Source organism: Branchiostoma belcheri, unplaced genomic scaffold (assembly GCF_001625305.1).
Source record: "Branchiostoma belcheri isolate BF01 breed outbred unplaced genomic scaffold, Haploidv18h27 scaffold39, whole genome shotgun sequence".
Taxonomy (NCBI): Eukaryota; Metazoa; Chordata; class Leptocardii; order Amphioxiformes; family Branchiostomatidae; genus Branchiostoma; species Branchiostoma belcheri.
In genome coordinates this window covers 472487-491729 of record NW_017804009.1, presented here as the reverse complement: position 1 = coordinate 491729, position 19243 = coordinate 472487, and the positions used below count along the sequence as shown (strand labels likewise).

The following is a 19243-nucleotide window of genomic DNA, read 5'->3' as shown; positions in this document are numbered from 1 at the left end:
TACCACTTTACAAGTAGTTTGAGGTGTCTAAAAAAAGGCCTTTGAGTCCTGGCCAGTTTTCTATATTGCATGAAGCCCAGTTTCTCCAAGGTACACAATGCATACGTCTAGGACGGCCTGCATGGGGGTTGGGGGTTGGGGGTTGGGGGTTGGGGGGGGAACGATGACGAATTGGCAATGCGTTAAATTCTCAGAGCTGATTACTAACAATTATGCGTTAGGGCTAATGTACTGATGTAAGATGACAATGAGAAGTTAAATACTTTTTGCCTTTCTAAACATGAAAGAAAACAATTAAAATTTTCAAAACTGGTACCCCACCCATTTTTCCCATCAAAGGCAGCCCGGGCAACTCATAATCTTTTATAAAAATCCATGAATTTCAAGTTTCATCAGGTAAGTAACTCACTGAATACTTTGAGACTCTTTTTACACAACCCTTTTATTCAGCCGACGTTTTAGTGACTGTCTGTCACCTTCCTCAGGGCAATTCTGACTGGTTCACATTGCACTGCAGCACAGGTGTCACTGCTATAGATGCATTCCCAAACTTAAAATATTTACATATCTAGTACAGTTTCAGGGAACAGTATCTACAATGCCCTGAGGAAGACAACAGACGGTCACCGAAACATTGACTGAATAAAACATGTCTTGGTTGTGTACAATGAGTCTTATACACATGTAATTTATTTAACTTTTTTATAAATGTTCTCAAAAAAATCCAAGCCATCCCAAAGTTTAATCTCTTTCCTGTGGTTGTAGCTTCCAGGTACAGGCTTGAACGATTTGTACTTTGTACTGTGATTGTAACACCTAAATAAAACACATAGCTCTTTCTTCAACTCTTCTAAAAATGTTCTCAAAAAACATCTCTTCTGTACCAGTACGTGATGCCCTCCCTATCCAAACTGTCCCAAAGTTTAATCTCTTTTCTGTGGTCGTGGCTTCCAAGCACAGGCTTAAACGCCTTGTACTTCTTGTCGTAGTAGTAGTGGCTGTACTTGGTATTGTAGCCAAGTCCATACAGGCTAAGCTTGTCACAGGAGTTGAGAGCTGCCATGACCATGATGCCACCCGTAGTGGGGCGGAACGACTTCACTCTCATCCACCTGTAGGGAAAAAGGAAAGGGTTGGTGGAAAAAGCAGTCCAGTCCGGGAGACGGAAAAAACAGTCTGGTAACAAAAAAGGGTCTGCATGGGCGTTCCTGGAAATGCTTAATGGTAAATTAAGCAGGATTGGCGACATTTATCGTCCCCTAAACCCCAAGCTGATTATTCAAAACATTTTTAATTTTTCATGAACTGTAAGGTAAAGAATCTGCAGAGCAGATAAAACTTCTGCCTTCCACATGGATAGGTGGCAAAATAGTGCAGGTAATTTTGAGTTAAACTTGCTGCACTTAGTGCAGGTATATACGCAGAAAAAACAAATTTCAAGCCCTATATATTATGCACTTGCAACTACAACTTGAGTAAAAATTATGGAAGTTCAAACCCCTTTTTCTTTGTGTTATAAAGGTAAAGCAAATATCAAGACTACAGATTGAAGTAACATTCGCAAAGCAAATGCATAATGTTTACCTTTGGACATGGTCTGCTCTGTTAATTCTTACTCAAACACATTCATATACATGTGCTACTAGTATATGGTGACAGGAGCAGAGTAGACCATGAAATTGCAACATTATGTAACCTAACACCAGTCACCATGGTGACAGATGCCAACAAATCATGTCATTGGTCAGGTCATAGGTCACTGTTTGGAGAAGAAGAAGAGGAAGAAACTGAGCAAAAACAATATGTTTTCTTTCGGTAAACATAACAATGACAAAACAGGACTTACACATAGTGGATATATCTCATCCAGTCAGGATGGATGATGCGTACATTTTCCGGTGGCACTGCAAACTTGTTCTTACGTTCTGCTATTGACTTGAGGTATGAAAAGTCTGCCTTTCTGCATGGCACAAATATATATGTGATGTCCTGAAAGAAATAAACAACAGACTAAGTTAAATTGCCCATAGTAGTTCTTCAGGAAAAATGTGGAGATAACAGGGTTTAATTAATCTTGATTCCCTTTGTAAAGACATACATGATTGTACACTTTACAGGAAATTTGACAAGCATAATCTTTTCTCCTGTCAAATCTTCAAGGGGGTGGGTAGAAACAAAATCTCCTGGCTCCCAGGAATCGAACCCAGGCCGCCAGCTTACGAACCCAATGTACTAACAGCTAGGCCAAAAGGTTTAGACCCTTTCAGATGAGTCGGTTAGTAACACTGTTTTCTTTTCAAGATTTATGTTCAAATCTGACATCAAAACACAGAGGTGCATAGAACCCTCTCGAACCTGAGCCTAACCCTGGCAGCCAGTTCACAATCCAACACGCTAACTGCTAGGCCAAGAGGTATATGGGGCATTCTATTGTACTACAACTACAGTACTACAATGGGTGGACATTTTGCAATGCTTTTTTTAATTGTATTAAGACCACTTGTCTAAGAAGACCACTTTTCCTTGGTCCCTTGGGTGGTCATCGTAGACAAGTTTGACTATATGACTGTACTTGTACTGTACTTGTACTGTTAACAGACTGACCTTACTGATAGGGTAGTCATCTGCCTTCACACCGACCAGAGAACGGTCATAGAACACGTAGTGAGTCGTCCTACTGCCCACGTCTTCTTCAAACCCCTTTGTCAGGGCATGGTTCACCCTGGAAAATATTTTTAGAAAAGAGAATGACAATCAATGTTAAATTTGCCTGTATGTCAACTGAAGAGAGCACCAGCAATGACCTATAATGAAGAGAAGACACTACATTTGAGGCACCCAATGCAATTTCAAAGCAGTAAAACTGCATTTTCAAAGACTTACTTAGGCCACACCAACTTAATTTTATGGATGACATCCGCGCGCGCATTAATTTTTGCCTGTTCTCAAAAAAAAGATCACGTCCACCGAGGCTCTGGCCTGGCTCTAGGTCTGGGTAGTCCATGGTAATTAGCGACAATACGGAGGTGGTAACTCTGGAGGATCCACCCAGGCTACGGAAACTCCACGATTCAAGAACTCAGTGCATACGTTGCCGATTGATAAATTCTGCAAAAGGCCAACATGTGCCGGCTTGTCGTATATATGTCGTTTTGCTGCAAATTCACAAAACCAGCTTTGTATTCCTGTGGTTTAGTAGCATTTTTATTTTTGGCCGGAATTTTTTTTTATTCGCCCGCAGGCACTAGTTTGGGGGTCTTCAGAGGATGTCATCCATAAAATTAAGTCTGTGTGGCCTACTACTTATAATGTAGTGATTTTTTATTGCAGTTGAATCAACCCTATCCCATACTGGAATACTGATATCTGTAAGGTAAAAATGTGATGTTGCTGGCGAAAAACAGTTCCTTGTTTCGTATCATATACTAGTTCTACAGGTAGGTATTTATTGGTGGTACCAAAAAATAAAGGGACTCTTCCATATATAGCTTGGTTTTGGGCTATTTCATACATGTAAAATTGTATGAAAAGATGATAAAAACAATGATGAAATTTCAGGAAATGTCATCCAGAATATTTTTGCCGTCCTGAAATTGCATTGAATGCCTCTAGGTACAATGAGTATACCTATGATTGTACCTGAAGATATAGTTATGCCTGTCAATCTCCTCCCCGTTCTTGGAGCCGTTCAACATCCCACCATTGCCAATGACGGCACAGGTGATACACTGGGGCCTGCTCCTCCCCTTAAAGTTGAAGATGGTATCGTCCGCTGGAAACATGTTCAGTACATCTCGGACCTCTGACGGACAGAAGGGAGAAAGCTGTTAAATATCAAAAGGCCAATGCAATTAATCTTCATCAGCGCATGCATTAATTTTCTCCTGATGTTGGAAAAAAACAAGAAATTTTGTTGCCTTCTGACAGTAGTCAACATGCCAAAAGTTGGCAAAGATGTCTGTTGCCATGCCGGAAGGTGGATGCATATGGCAGATAAATATGAAGAGAGGATGGAGACAAGACAAGGCTCTGATTTATTGTTTTTTCTTTTACTTTGATGCAGGAATGTTTTTAATTCCTTTTATATGTAATGTTTTGACTGAATCAAAACCCAAAAATAAATAAAATTCTTTGTTTGAATTACTAACCAGACTCATATTGTGACCTCTCTATATTAGCTCAGTGACTAGAACACTTTGTATTAGCCTGGTATAGTACCCTTGTATGTTCCTTATGTATGTATGTCTAAGTCAGGTAATGCGTCTCTTGTCTCCAATTTTCTATATACGTTTGTTACGTGTCTGTTATATCTTGACCTGTACCTAGCTTGTCGTGGCATGAATGTACAATAAAGGTATTTCATATCGTTGACTTCATGGCTCCTATTGTAATCAGAACTATCATAGGATGCCAAAAAAAATAAGGCCTGCTTTTGTTTTTTTGCCCTGTTGCTTCCTCTTTTTCTATAAACCTCCAGTTACAGTCTCAGTTGTTCTTCCAATTTTCAAGTCTTTCATACATTAGGCCACACCAATTTAATTTGTTGTTTCTCGGATTAGCCCTGTCCATTTTTTTCTGATTTGCAAAAAAAAAAAATTGTTTGGGTTCTGAATCAAATGCAAAATGCTCAATGAAAGACACATTTTGGCCCCAACAGTTTACGTCCTTTTCTTCCTAGTTGTTAAAGTTTTTCAATGTAACAGTGCAAATTTGTTTCATTAACAGTTCAAAATCTATTGTTTTAATATTATAAACCAGTCTGGTATGTTCACTTCATTAGCCTTTTTTTTCTTACTTCGCTCTGTCCCTTCATATTTTTTCTGAAAAAAAAATTGAATTGGTTTGGCCTTTGATGTTTCAAAAGTATATTTTCAACAACCATTGTTGTTGTTGTTCTTACATACCTTCATAAGTGATGTTATCCTTGTAGTTGTACCCAAACGGCGTTGCCCAGGGCTTCATTCTCCAGTACTCATCTACATTAAACAACTTGCTGTTGATCACCATCTGTGTGTCTGGTCTGAAGATGGGACCAAACTCTTCTGATAAAAAGGCTTTTCTCTGTAGACTTCTGGGACATGTCTGGAAAGTCAACCGTATAGCATTGAATTGTTAAGAACTACATTACTTACATTTTGTACATGATGTATTCTGCATAGTACAGTAATATAGGTTTGATATCAGTTTAACCATAACTGTGAGTGTATATGTAGTTTGTTGCATCCAAAGCAAATTTATAGACTCTGAGGCAAAATTTAAAAATCTAAAGAGTAAATCACTAGACTGTAATGGAGTAGCTAGCCTAAGGGTTGATTCAACATACTTTGTGAAGAAATGACCAGAAGATTTACTTTTTGTACCTTCCTAATGTTACATAATGCTTTAATATTGACAGACTACGTGTAAGTATACAAGCGTTGTTATAAGACTTACCGAATCATAGCCCGTCACCATGCAGCTACATGTGTGTTATGTCTTACTGAAATTACCGTTGCAGGATTGGTAGTGTCAGTAGCATAGGTGCGAAGTAGAATAACTGCAGTTACTGTACAAGACTGCCATATTGTTTGTGCCAGTACCTGGGTGTTAGTCAGTGTTCAAGCAAGAGTACAGACAAATGTTGACAGTTTTGTAAACATGAGTGACAGGAAGACTACAGTAACTGTACATTCCAGATTGTTGTACATGTGTTGAGTGACAGGAGAATATAATTATTTTGATATTGAGAACCAATAAAATTGATTAAATTGGTGTGGCTTTGGCTCTCAGTGTATGATGATACATGATTTGCTACATACAATGTTTAAAAAAAAATGTATTCCCAACACTACTAGCAGAATTTTATGTTTCTAATCAATGTTTTAAGTCAACAGAAAATAATGTCATGTGCAACTTTTACTTCAAATGATCTAAGGATCTACATGAATGTGCTTTTAGGAAATAAAACCTCAATGTAGAAAAATTACATTTGAATGCTACTGTTTTTGATTAAACCGACTCACAGAGTTTCTCCAGTTGGGGTTCTGTCTGAAGGTGAACTTGGTGTCGTTCTTGTCTGTCATGTGGAAGAGCTGACCTAACCGCGGCTCCGGGGGGACGTAAAACAGGTCTTCTCTTCTTCTGTCTGCTGGGGGAACATCATCCAGCTCCTTCATACTGTAATGAAAATAAAAATATGTATTCATAATTGCACTATTTATATTGCATTATTGATATATGTACACAATAAAATCTGACCAAAGCATGATCTTCTTCTGGCATGATAAATAGTTCCACTGAGAATTTTTTAAAAAATTAAGAAATTTATTAAGGTTTTGTTTTCTTCCAACTTCATATCTTAAAGTAACTAAAGCAAAAAACAGCTGTAAGTCTTAGTAAAACTCATTGTGCATGTTAGTATAGTAGTAATACTGTAAATCTCCATTTCTTTGCAGTACTTACGGTTTTGGTCATCACTTCTGTACCTTGAATTTATCACTGCCATGAAAAAAATGAAAGCTATCCGCCAAATGTTCAAACAGTAAGATCTCCGTGATTAGTTTTTAGATTATGTACCTTCATTTGTATATAGTGTAAATCTCTTTTTGTATCATGTGTGTGTTTTTACTATGTTATTTGTTGCATGTTGAACCTGGAATGAACCATGGAAGATTAGCCTTTAGGCTAAAGGATATCGAAATAAAGAGAACAAAGAGAATGATTCACCAACTTTCTTTTGGCCGCACCTACCGCCACCGCAAACATATAGTTCCACAAACATGTCGGACTCCTTTTTCTCAGACGGCGAACTTTTGCTACACATTAAGTGATTTACAGTAGTAGAAATTGTAGCCCTAAGGCAGGCCTGCAGCCTTTATAAATTACCCAAACTTGGCTGCTGCTTGATTTAAACTCCAAGTGGAACTGACAGTCTGTGAGGAGAGGGGGTCACAGGTCAGGACGACCCACTGGGTGCAGATGGTTGGAAGTTCTGCCAGGTCAACATCATTAAATTTCACTTTCCACACGGCAGGCTGCCAAGAACTAAACCGAGATCTTGGAAGGCTCACATCAGCAGAGGAAACATGGAACTTTTATAGCTAATTCAGAACTTCCGAAGGGCAACATGCCAATTCAAGATACATACAATGTAATAGTTAGCCATGGAAATCATACCAATCACAGCATGCAAATACTGTAAATCACTTTAAGTTCACTGTAGCAAAAGTTCGCGGTCTGAAAAAAATGGACATGTTTGTGGAACTATATATATAAAGTATGTTTGTGGTGGCAGCAGGGACAGTAAAAAGAAAGTCAGCGAATTATTTGTTTACAGTACTGAGTCAGAAGTTTGCAGTGAAGAAGTTACCGCGAAAACCAGGAAATTCATATATATAAAAGTACCATGAAAACACAGAGAGTGTATATTACACATTCAAATCTATGCATGCACATAGTAAATACGTATACACTGCTGAGGCCTAGGAAAATTTAAGTTGTGTTTGCAGTTTCTGAGGTTGGTAGGTAGGGATTTTCTTCTAAAAATAAGTGAGTAAAATGTCTTTAGAAAATTGAGGACCTGTCCACCTGATTGTTTGTGGGCAAATATTTCACCCAATTTACTGCAGAAAAATCTGGAAATAGTAAATGACATTTCAGAATTCCGATTGGTTTGAAATATTCAGCCAAGTACAATCATGTACCAGTGGTCAATAAAAAAAAAAGGCTAGGATTGGTGGGTTTTTGCTAGGGGTCGGTCAGGAAACAAGAAACACAACATTTTGTTTCCTAGGCCTAAACCAAATGTGCAGCTAGTATAATAATAGGAACACAAGGACAAAACCAAGGACATTTGGACTAAAGGTCACGACGGACCCAATGCTGGAATGTCTTTCCTTGATTGGGTCACAGTACGTTACTTTCTGGAAGTAATCTGTACGCTGGCCTTACCAAGGACTCTGCCATCTCTGTTTTATCCATCAAGGCTGTTTTAATGTTTTTAAATCACTCCAGGCTTTCTTATACAGCCAGGGTATTGAAATAACAGCATGTAGTGTGTCCGTTTACAATACATACTTGTAGTAATAAGTATCCAGCAGAGGAACCACTCTTTTGAAATTTTTTGGCACATTTCTACATCAAACTACAGTTCCAACTGGCCCTTCTGAAACAAAAATTAGATGGATGCCAGAAGGTACAAACCCTCAACTCATAAGACAAAATTAAGCTGTGTGTAGACTATAATCAACTACTAGTACTTGAACTTCCTGCATAAAAACTTGTCATAATACAATCATGTAGTTTAAAAAATAACATCTCATCCACAATTTTCTTCACTTACGTACTTGGTGTAGTCATTACAGTTAAGAAGTTCCTATGTACTGTTATGAACAATAGTATTGTTATGAACATGAATCTTATGAACATGTTACTTCAATATTACTTGACTTGGAACTTTTATATACATGTACATGTAAGCATCCTTCTCTTTGGTATATACTGTAAACCACTTTATATTTGCGATAGCAAAAGTTCGCTGTCTGAGAAAAATGGACACGTTTGCAGAACTATATGTTTGCGGTGGTGGCAGGTGCAGAAGAATGAAAGTCTGCAAATAATTTGTTCACGGTAATGATAAATTTGTACAGAAGTGACCGTAAAAAACGCGAAATATTAAAGTACTAGTACCAGTATAAAGTTATTTACTGTAGTATAAGGAACACAAATATCATAATGCACCATACCCTCGAATGTGTTTAGAGTCCTTTGCGCTCTCCTCACGTCTATGAAGGGCAGTCTTGGCGTCTCGCTCTCCGAAGACGTCAGCGCCGATCAGAATAATCACTATGACGATGACACCTCCAGCCAGGGCTAACTTCCACCTTCTACCCAACAACCTTCTCAACAGCATGGTCGATCTTGTGTGGTTATGTCTGGAAATAAAATTTTCAGAAGTATTATTCAAATATACATGTAGAAGTTAATATATTCATAATCATATTAAGCAGACTGGAGGGAGAGGGTCTGGGACCGGGAACCCCCGACCTGATGATGTGTAGAAGTTGTGGTGTGGTGTGGCGTAAAGGCAGAGTGTTCGGTTTAGAACCAAGAGGACAGGTCCCTGGTTCGAATCTTGTCATGCCACCAATCTTGTGCCCTTGGGAAAGGCACTTAATGAACACGACTTTCCTCACTTTACTCATGATGTAAAAATGAGTACCTAGCGTCGGTTAGGGACGTCCCTCAGATAGAATGTTAAATGGAGATCCAATGATATTGAAATCTTTGGGTTACAAGAAAACAACAACTCCTTAACATTACTGAGTAGTACACACCATCATACTAGTTGCCAGGTCTGTTAAAACTTTTAAATGCACATACTGCACAGATTTTATAACTGACCAAAAAGGAGTCCAAAAACTATCACTGTTACAGAAATGAAAGAATGTTCAGTACAATGTACCTGAACTGATGTGGTGACTTGAAAGTTGGCACACCGTCAAATTCAAACTCAGACCCATTAATCGTATTATCGGCATCAATCCTTGACAGTGTCATGATTGTTATAGTTTATACCAAATTTAAAACAAGAACCTATTCCACGTCTCAGGCACACTGAATGAGCTTACTGATGATAGAGTCTTCCAGATGCAGTTAAATATATGGGGTGTCAGAGAGGCTAATAGTTCACTTTCACAGAGTCTATCTGAAACCCAAGTCCTCTTTGAAAGCAGCGCAAGCAGGATCTAATACTGTCTGATCTACTGAGATACCAACTTCTCAGGGCTCTGTGACCATACTTATTAGTGGGTAAGGCCTTGTTGATTTGATTATATGGATAACATCCTCTGAGATCCTCACAACTGATACGAGCGTGCAAAATAAAAAGTTTGGCAACAAAAAAGTTCCATTCGTTATGAAATCTACGTGGTCATGAAGGTTGAACAAATGACTAAACACATGTATGGTATGGCGAATAAAACAGACTCTTCATTTTCATTTCATCACATTTTCTTCTCTTCCTTTCTAATTTATTTTGCCATTCTACGACATCTTTCTCCAATATAATTTTTTTTGCAATTTACGGCATGTATGGCATACATGTATATTTTGCAACTCCTTTGCACGATTTACAGTCTGATGGTCGAAAACTATTTGGAAATGGACAAAAATTCATGCGTGCATGGATGTCATCCATGTAATCAAACCAACATGGCCTACCACAGTCTGTCCCACAGATTGACGTAGATTGGACACCGCTGGGTCAGGTTGAGTTGGTTTAGTGCCACATGCCACAGAAAGCAGGACAAGACGTGGTTGCAGTAAATCTAAACCGGATGGTAACAATTCTAAGAAACATAACCTGATCTTGGAAAACGTACAAACCACTGTAAGCAGCTTAGAGTTGCCTTTGTAAAACTAGCCCGTAAATCACACCAATTTAATTTCTTGGGTAACGGATTCGCCCGCTTCATTTTTTTCTGATTTGCAAAAAAAAAATTCAGAGTCAACTGCAAAATGCTCATATTTTGCCCTGAACAGTTGAAAACAGTCCTTTTCTTCCTAGTTGTTACAGTTATTCCATCTTTCAATGCAATGGTATCATTAGAAGTTCAAAATTCATTGTTTAAATATTGAACCAGCCTGGTCTGTTGACTTCATGGCTCCTATCGTACCATTTTGGGCCATAATTGGATGCCTAGGCCTGTTTTTATTTTTTTCGCCCGCCCGCTCCATTATTTTTCTAGAATAACCCGTTAACCAAGAAATTAAATTGGTGTGGCCTAAGCAGCTTAGATCAATAGATGAGATCAAATTGCCTCTGTAAAACTAGCCCGTAAATCCAACACTTAACAGTTGAAGTCAAAGTTTTAAAACTTTTATGATCTGCTAGCTAAATTTGCCAGCAACATCTGGCATGAGAAACAAATTTGAAGAAACCACATGCTTTGATTCAAGGTCTGAACCTGACACTAGCAGTTGGCTACCACAAGCTGTCTAATGCATTTAATGCCAACAGCATGCTAGAACTAGTAGAAGCTTTCGTGTCCCCACTAGGCAACAAGTGTTTAAAGCTCTGGAAACAATGGAGAAAGATATGTAGCTTTTATATTAATGCACAAAGGTTGCTAGCAAATGTACCTGGGTAAATATTTAGTTGACCGAGGTGCACTCAAATTCAAAGGTCACACATCTAGCCATATAACTACGCACTTACATGTAGAACCACTCCAGGTATGTTAGGGTAACTGTAACAGATCAGGCCTCATGCTAATAAAGATTACTTGAAAATGGGAAGTTCCCAACATATATATTTATTGCAAGGCAAAATAGGTATTGACATGTACATGGTGTGTGTGTGTGTGTGTTTGTGTACAAATGTATGTGTGTATGTGTGTGTGTGGGGGGGGTCTGTATGTGTGTGTGTGCAGTGTGGAGTTTCTATGTGTGTCTGTACTGTGTGTGTCTGTAAGTGGACCTGGAAGGGCTGAAAAGAAACTGCAAGGGGGTGAAGTCTGCCATCTCTGATTCTCACCTTAAAATATCTAAAGAATGATGAATGGTGTGATAGCGCCGATAACATGTTGGGCACTTTTGGATAATTAATAACTGTAATATTATCAGGAAATGTACGCCAAATGTTTAAGCTGCCTGAGCATTCAATGTGAAAGAAAATCTTGTTGCAAGCTGTTGACATAATCTTCTGTGAATTTGCCCCTCTACAACAAAAGGTGTGTTTGCATGGAAATTGTTTTCATGCTGCTTACTAGTAGTTTTGTTGAATGTGATTACCGTATTAAATCATAGACCGGTGAGCAAATATGGCAACACCCAATGCCCAATCTTAATAATAGCCAGTACTTATAGAGTATGCAGGTATGGGCTTTCCCTGTGTGAGGCAATGACATGATCCCCTTAATAAAGATTTGAATTATAAATTATTAAACCATGATAAGGTTAACTTACTATTGTATTAGCAAATTGGCAAGGTTGCTTGTGTATAATATCTTATGGCTAATATTATTTAGAGAAAAGCAATAAAAGTTAGACTAGACAGGTGAGGAAATTGTTAACTGAACAACGATTATGATTAATATAAACATGTGAGGAAACATAATAATAATTTAGCTTCGAAAAATTATCAGTCTTCCTGACGCCCCCCTCCCCACACTACACAGTTAAAAAACTCCATATCTCGTAACAGTTTCAACTCACCTGGTTATCTATCAACTTGCTGACATTTCCTGATCTTCAATGTTGACCAAATTTTCCCGCTAACACATCTTGTCCATAGCGCTGCCATCGGACTTAAAAACCATGTTATGTTGAACTTCTTCGAACAAGCCAGACCTTGCGAGATAGGTTTCGTAGTTGTAACGTGAAATTTGTAGCTAGTCCAGCAGAGATTTTACTGAATCAGCCACGTCAGAGAGGTCAGAATCCACGTCAATGGGTGTAGCCCGTGTTTAGTGAACCAGAGAAACCAGTGGACTGTTACTAATAAGGATAATAACTACTGTACGCAACTACTGTGTGCTTTTTAGCCTTTACTCGTTTCACTCGACTTTACTTCCGGTATCTCGCAAAGGGCTATGGGAAATGGGAAGCACTGTACTGTAAATCCTGATTTTTTTCGCGGGACTTTTTTGTTCGCGGTTTTTTGCATGTCAAATAATTCTCTGACTTTCTTTTTTTTCGCACCTGTCACCACCGTGGACACCTCCATTTTTTTTAGACCCTGGACTTTTGCTTACCGTGAACATAAAGTGAGTTACAGTATCAACTTTGGTGAAGTCAAGAAGCTACACAGCGAGAGCTACACTTAAAGGCATTAAATGCAATTTCAGGGCGGGAAAGCAAAACAACAATATTCTGGATTAGACAATCAGATATCGACAATTATTTTCTTAGCACATTTTCGTCATCATACTTGAAGCGTTTGAAATACTAGTAGCCCCAAAGCAATCTACGTGATGCGGCACCTTTAATTTTCTCTGGGTACCACCCATAAATTGCTAGAACCAGCCTACAATACAAAACAAGCAACTGTTTTCTGTCCGTCGACATCGCATTTTTGCCTCACAGATACTTGTATCAGTATGCTATGCGTTTACGGTTTATTCCACTTACTACATTAAAAGAATGACAAGTAAATAAATTGACTTTGAAAATACTTTTGTTGCGGCCCTGAAATTACATTAGATGCTTTTAATCAAAACTCCTTGGTGAAATGAAATCAATATATACATGTAAAATTACATTTTAGTGTCACATACTAGTAAGTTGTAGTAGATAACATTGGTACCTTGTAAATAGATTTATCAGAAAAGAAAAAATTAAAAACACAAAAGTCAGGGACTTCGATACATTTATTCAGATCTAGAATTCAGAATATTTTTTACTAGTACCAGTAGTACTAGACGTTATTTTTAGGTGCATGTTGTCTAGCACCCTCAACATACTAAAGTAGTCTGCGAAGGCCCGACTGGCAGTCACACCTAGCGGTTAACTTTATAATTACAAGCAACTCGAACTGAGTAAGAATATACACGTTATCGTAAAACTTAGTATTTTCTATGAAATAAATTAGAATAACTTAATAAAGAATATTTAAAAACGGCAAACATACTGTTGATACAATATATACATGAATGGAGCGGTATATATATTATTGTCATTATGTATATATAGACATGAAATTAAATACTAGTACATGTATTTCAATGATCTTATATTATACACTTTCTTGAGATATTAGTCCGAAGTTCAAAATGCATATGCAATAGATTTGATGCCTTTTCCACAAAACCTGTGGCAAGCGCTTTGAAGAATACAGTAAAATGCGCAATTATTACTGGGTTATATATTTTTCTATTTTTCTATAATTACTGAGTTTCTATTCTATACGTAACTTCTCTGAGTAGAAATTGTGCGGCTCTTGGAGGATGTCGTCGCCGGCGTCTGTGCACCGTGAGAGACGGTCCTGAGTCCGTGTCGGGCTCTGCTGTTGTTACGGTGTCTACGGTGATGTTGAACCGCCTGGGCCGGCCTCGTCTCCCCAGGGCCAGGTACAAGCGCTGTACGGTGGAATCTGAGTCCGGCAGGGTGTTTGTGGAGTAGGTGTTGTAGCCATTTTCCTCCAGAGTCTCTTGAAACACACATTCTGGTCCGGAAACTTCCTGTAGAAAACGTATTAAGAGTTAAACATGGTTTTATAGTGGCAATGTGGTAGCCTCTGCCAGGCTTCGGGAGGTGGCAAACTGTACTTTATAGCGGACCAACTCCCAGTGGCATATCTCTCTATTTGGGCAATTTCTACTCTTTCGAAGCCTGTTTAGGGGCTAGCAATGTGGTCTTGCGGTTAGGGTTAATTTAATTGTTGTCTCACTAGTCAGAATCCGAAGGTTTGAATCCCTGTCTTTGGGAAAGGCACTTAACACTCATTTCCGACCTCACTTGCCTAAATCAGTACCTAGCTTGTTTCTTGTCTTCATTTCTTGTTTAACAAGGTTTATGATGTTAAGATTTGAAAACATAGAACTCTTATTTTTGGGGGGACTCGTCTTGTTTCTTTCGCCCAATCTCATTAGATTTGGAGTCTGCGGAGGATGTCATCCGTAAAATTTACTTGTACATGTTGTGGCCTCATACGATTTAAAAACAGTGCAATACCACATATCGCGCGATTACTGAATGAGGACTAAGATTGCCACGTATATATTTTACTGTACAAATTCTCTTTCATCCAGCCTGTAACTTGTGTGTAAATCTGTTGTTTTAAATGAATCTTTTAACGTATTTTATATTAATACTAATGACGAATAATGATTTTAATGTGTGGTAACTTTTTATTAATCGATCAATTATGTAATTGTCAGAGTAATTCAGGTCCCAATTACATGGGACCTGCCATTCTCTACAACTGACAAATGCATGACGATTAAAACATTATCATATATAAACTTACGGAGCTGTAGAGCTGCCCGGTGTTGTTGTTGATACACAGGTGGAACCTCGTGTTCAGTCCCATGATCCTCACCTCCCCGCTGTACGGACGGTGGAAGGGCGACAGGGAGGCGTCCACTACCGGGAACAGCTCCATGATGGCTGGCATGGTAAAACGTGACATTTTACTCACTTTGAAAAAGGCAAAAAACACAGCACATGTTCGTCGACTTTACCCGCCCATCTTAAAGTGGCATTATGTAACATTTTCGCACGAAAAAATGAAATAATTGATTAAAAAAACATTCGTATGGTTGTAATTTATTTCCACATTCAACATAATTGTGCAATGATCTCATATATTTCTAGCATTTGTGATTGGCGCACTCATTTTGTGGAGCCACCACAATCTACCAGAATGTAAACAAACATGGCTGACAGCTGTGGTTCCAGCTTTCCAACACACTCGTAAAGCGTCATATTTTTTGGCACCTACACTTCCTGAATGGAACTTAATTTCATGCAATACAGTAGGGTTTATTCAACTTACTTTGTAAAGAAATGACCAAAAATGTTTCTCTTTGTTTCGGCCCCACAAAAAGCCCCTTTAAATCAGTCGCGAAGTTTTCGAGATCAGAGCTCTGCGCGTGCTTGCTGTTAACTACAGAAACTGACAAGAAAAGTGAAGAAAAAGAAGAAGAAAACATCATAAATATGCTGATGAAACGTTAACATGAGACAAGGATATTTACTTACAATCAGGATGGTTGTCCTCCCTCGTCCCTGCTACAGTCCCGTTGGCGTCTATCCGCAGGTGAAACCCGTTACCGCGACAGTACAGCTGCCGTATGCGGACCACGCCGCTGTCTGCTGCCGATACCCCTCTCGTAAAGCGCTCGGTGTCTCTACCGTAAGACGTAAGAACCGGCACTGCCACACACATCTTAAGAACCAAGACGCACGCCAGCGAAAGGACTTTAAGATTAAGAAATTCTTTCATGGCGAACATGACGATATTCTTCTAGCATCAAAATTTGTGAGAGAAAACATTTTTCACGAAGTTTTATAGCTACAAGTCGGGACACTCCTGTGTTTATACCAAGAAAGACAAAACTTCTCCGAAGAAAGGGCAAGAAAGTTCTTATTGTTTACGGCAGGAAAAGCTGGAAAGTACGTCACAGCGCTGAAGTTCATTCACCGGTGCAAAGAATTCCGCTTTTGAAATTGTTATCGGAAACATCACAAAGACCCAACAAGGCGTTGCGTAAATTGCATAACTTAAGCTCGAGCCACAAACACTGACTTGAATACCGCGCATAGTTTCCTTAATTGTTATAACTTCCAAAAACACCAATCAGTTAATGATGTTGCATTGGTTAATGATGATTTATATGTATTACATAAGATATATAGATCATTGTACTTCAAACCCAAACCAAATAAAACAAGCAGGTATATATTTCTTCGTTACAACGCTAGTTGGTAGCATCCGTAGCAGGCTTACTAGTAGAACTGGGGGTTTGGTGGTCTTCGGCTGTTTTCTGATTAGCCCAGTTCTTAAAACGGGGGTAATTTAACCAGACCGGCTATGTTGTCTGTATTCAATCAGAAAATAGCACATAAAAAGCTCCCAAAACCCTGAAGACCCCCCCAAACCCCCCCGTTTTTGGCATGCTATGGAGGCTAATAGTTGTGTAGTTGTTCATTAAGCCCCTTAAGTTGTTGTCAAAAACAGCGAACAGAGTACGTCAGAAGCTGCCAGGATCCATGCTCGGAAAGACGTCGCGCTTGGTGTGTCAACAAACTTTTTCTTTGTATTTTTCACCGCTGTGGAAACAGTCTTATGCATACTTACACCTTAGGTGGCCGCCCTGTATACTACTGTACATATTTTGGCACGAGAGATGTTATATTTTTAGCGTCCGACAATAGACAGGAACAAGGAGAGGGTAACAGTAGTACAGGTAGGTAGACTCTACCAGACTTCGAGACGACAGGAAAGAATAGAAATTGGCCAAATAGAGAGATAACATGCCGGGGGAGTGGTCCGCTAGAGAGTATGTACAGTTCGGGTGCGGCAAACCGTACTCTCTAGCGGACCAACTCCCCTGGCATGTTATTTCTTTTTGACCAATTTCTACTCTTTCCATCCGCCTACAAAGCCTGTTAGAGGCTACGGGTAGGGCCAAGGATAGCTCCTTGGTAGAACTACGTACCGTCTTGGAACGGTTAAACTTTATATCGATGCGCGTATGATACAGTTCTAAACTAAACCCTATATGGTCTGTGAGAACACGTTTTCATAATCTCCAAGCAGATCTTTGAGTTGGTGGCTGCAAAGACAGTACTAGTATCAAATTTGCCAGGCAATACGTCTGATAAGTTTCCCAGTTTTTTTTTTTAGATTCAGATAGAACAGACAAACTTTTATTCATTATGGAAGTAGACAGGACGTATATTATAAGCTCCATATAAATGTTCTTGGAGCTCTCTCCGCGCTCCGACCAATTTCAGGTCGCAGGGAGACCGCAGTGAGAGCGTCCTAGTGAAATGGGGGCCTTGCACGGTTGCACCCTTGATTTAACAATCTAAATATGATGCAGGATGTACGAGAATGACTTTGAAAGAGAGAAAACGTAAAAAAAAATTCGTTTTCTATTTCCGTAACTCGTTGAGTGCGCTATGAATTCGTTGATCGCCCAAAAACGTTACTGACATTTGAGTTTGTGGTCGCATAGAGAGCGCAGAGAGGTCGCCGTATATAGAGATTCCACCTGAGCACTTTCTTAGTGGAGTTCGGCGCTCTCTCCGCGCTCTGGGCAATTTCAGGTCGCAGAGAGAGCACAGAGAGGAAATTTGCCGCGGCGCCGCTCGTCGATTTTTGAGTGGCACATCTCGGGTGACAGGCCTGTCGATACACGTACACGGTCAAACAATTCTAATCTGTCCTACAACACGCGCCGCGCGTCAATCGTCGTGAGACAAATGATTTTCTTGCCCCGTGTAAACTGACCCAAGGTCAAGGACAAACGTAAAGGCGTTAAGACACACACATATACATGAATCATTCTGATTTACATAGCTACCACCGGAAAGTAAACTATAAACTTCAGGAACCAAACTCTCTGATCTTACTGTACACACGACAACAACATTCACGGGTGGGGTATCCGACTGTACATAAACAAATAACTAATGTTATTATTTTCTTTTGTGTATAAAATAGATGTTAGCAATTTGACACTAACAAACGGCATCCTAGACGAGGGTATTTTCAACACAGTGACGCTGTTTCCTACCGCCGGGAGTTAAAAATATCACGTGAATATACAAAACAGTCGGGCACTCAGGTTTCACATAGTGGGTGGCAGAGGTGTTCCTTCCGGAGCCTGCAAAAGGCTTGTGGGAGGAGGAAGATTGCTAGCCTCTTTCAGGCTTCGAGAGGCTGCTGGAAAGAGTGGAAATCGGCCTCTCACCGCGGACCCTCCCCTGGCATGTTGTCTCTCTATTTGGCCGATTTCCACTCTTTCCAGCCGCCTCCTGAAGCCTGATAGAGGCTAGAGGATTGCATCTGTGGCTGCGATCGTTGTTATCAGGAAATTAGCCTCTACCAGACTTCGGGGCGGCTTCGACAGATAACATGCCAGAGGAGTTGGTCCGCTAGAGCAAGGACATTCTACAAATAATTGGCTAGAGAGTACAGTTTGGCCAATTTTTACTCGCTCTTTCCAGCCGCATCCGGAAGCCTGGTGGAGGTCGAAATGTTTAGACGGAATACTTGTAGTACGAGTGCATACAGCAAGTACTGAAATTCCAGGCTATGTCGGAAGTAGGTCATTGAACTTCAGGAACATAAGGTCTCCTAGCCAGAAGTTATGTTTATTGTATTATATGCATATGACTTTCGTCGCCGCATCAATTTTTGTCTGCCCCCCCCCCCACCAAAAAGTTTTCAAACATATTCGTACAAAGCAGCTGCGAAGTGAGCAAATATCTTGCAAAAAAATGTTGAAAAACGATACTAATGTCGTAGAATCTTTAAATCAATTCCAAAGAAAAAGAAGAAAATGTGAAGAAATGAGAATAAAGAGTCTATTGTTCTCCATATTATTATTCTCCTCTGTGCGTTAAGTCATTTGTTCAACCTTCATGACCACGTAGATTTCATAATGAAGGCAACTTGTTTTGCCAAACTTTTTTTATCCGCACGCTCGCATCAGTTTTGGGGTTCCCAGAGGATGTCATCCGTATAATCACATCAACATGGCCTTATGAGAGGAGGAAGTTTGCTTCCTTCAATGTTATCAGGAAATGTCGA

The 19243-nt window shown here is 39.5% G+C and overlaps 1 protein-coding gene across 1 annotated transcript; it reads right to left on the bottom strand.

Moving 5' to 3' along the window:
- Positions 1-684: 684 nt before the first annotated feature.
- LOC109476750 (alpha-N-acetylgalactosaminide alpha-2,6-sialyltransferase 1-like) lies at positions 685-15925 on the bottom strand. Its single transcript, XM_019777760.1, has 11 exons — positions 15682-15925; positions 14948-15087; positions 13950-14159; positions 12725-12729; positions 8724-8912; positions 6003-6156; positions 4905-5082; positions 3640-3802; positions 2605-2722; positions 1847-1989; positions 685-1112 (listed from the first exon to the last, which is right to left on the bottom strand). The coding sequence occupies exons 1-11, from the start codon at positions 15923-15925 to the stop codon at positions 863-865; spliced, it is 1794 nt and encodes a 597-aa protein (XP_019633319.1). The 3' UTR covers positions 685-862.
- Positions 15926-19243: the final 3318 nt, after the last annotated feature.

Excerpts from the sequence above, each read along its gene's own strand:
- LOC109476750 (XM_019777760.1), bottom strand. The coding sequence starts at position 15,925 with ATGAAAGAATTTCTTAATCTTAAAGTCCTTTCGCTGGCGTGCGTCTTG. Across the intron at positions 1,990-2,604 it reads ATGACTACCCTATCAGTAAG|GACATCACATATATATTTGT; the intron begins GTCAGTCTGTTA and ends TATTTCTTTCAG. Across the intron at positions 1,113-1,846 it reads ATGAGATATATCCACTATGT|GTGGATGAGAGTGAAGTCGT; the intron begins GTAAGTCCTGTT and ends TTTTCCCTACAG.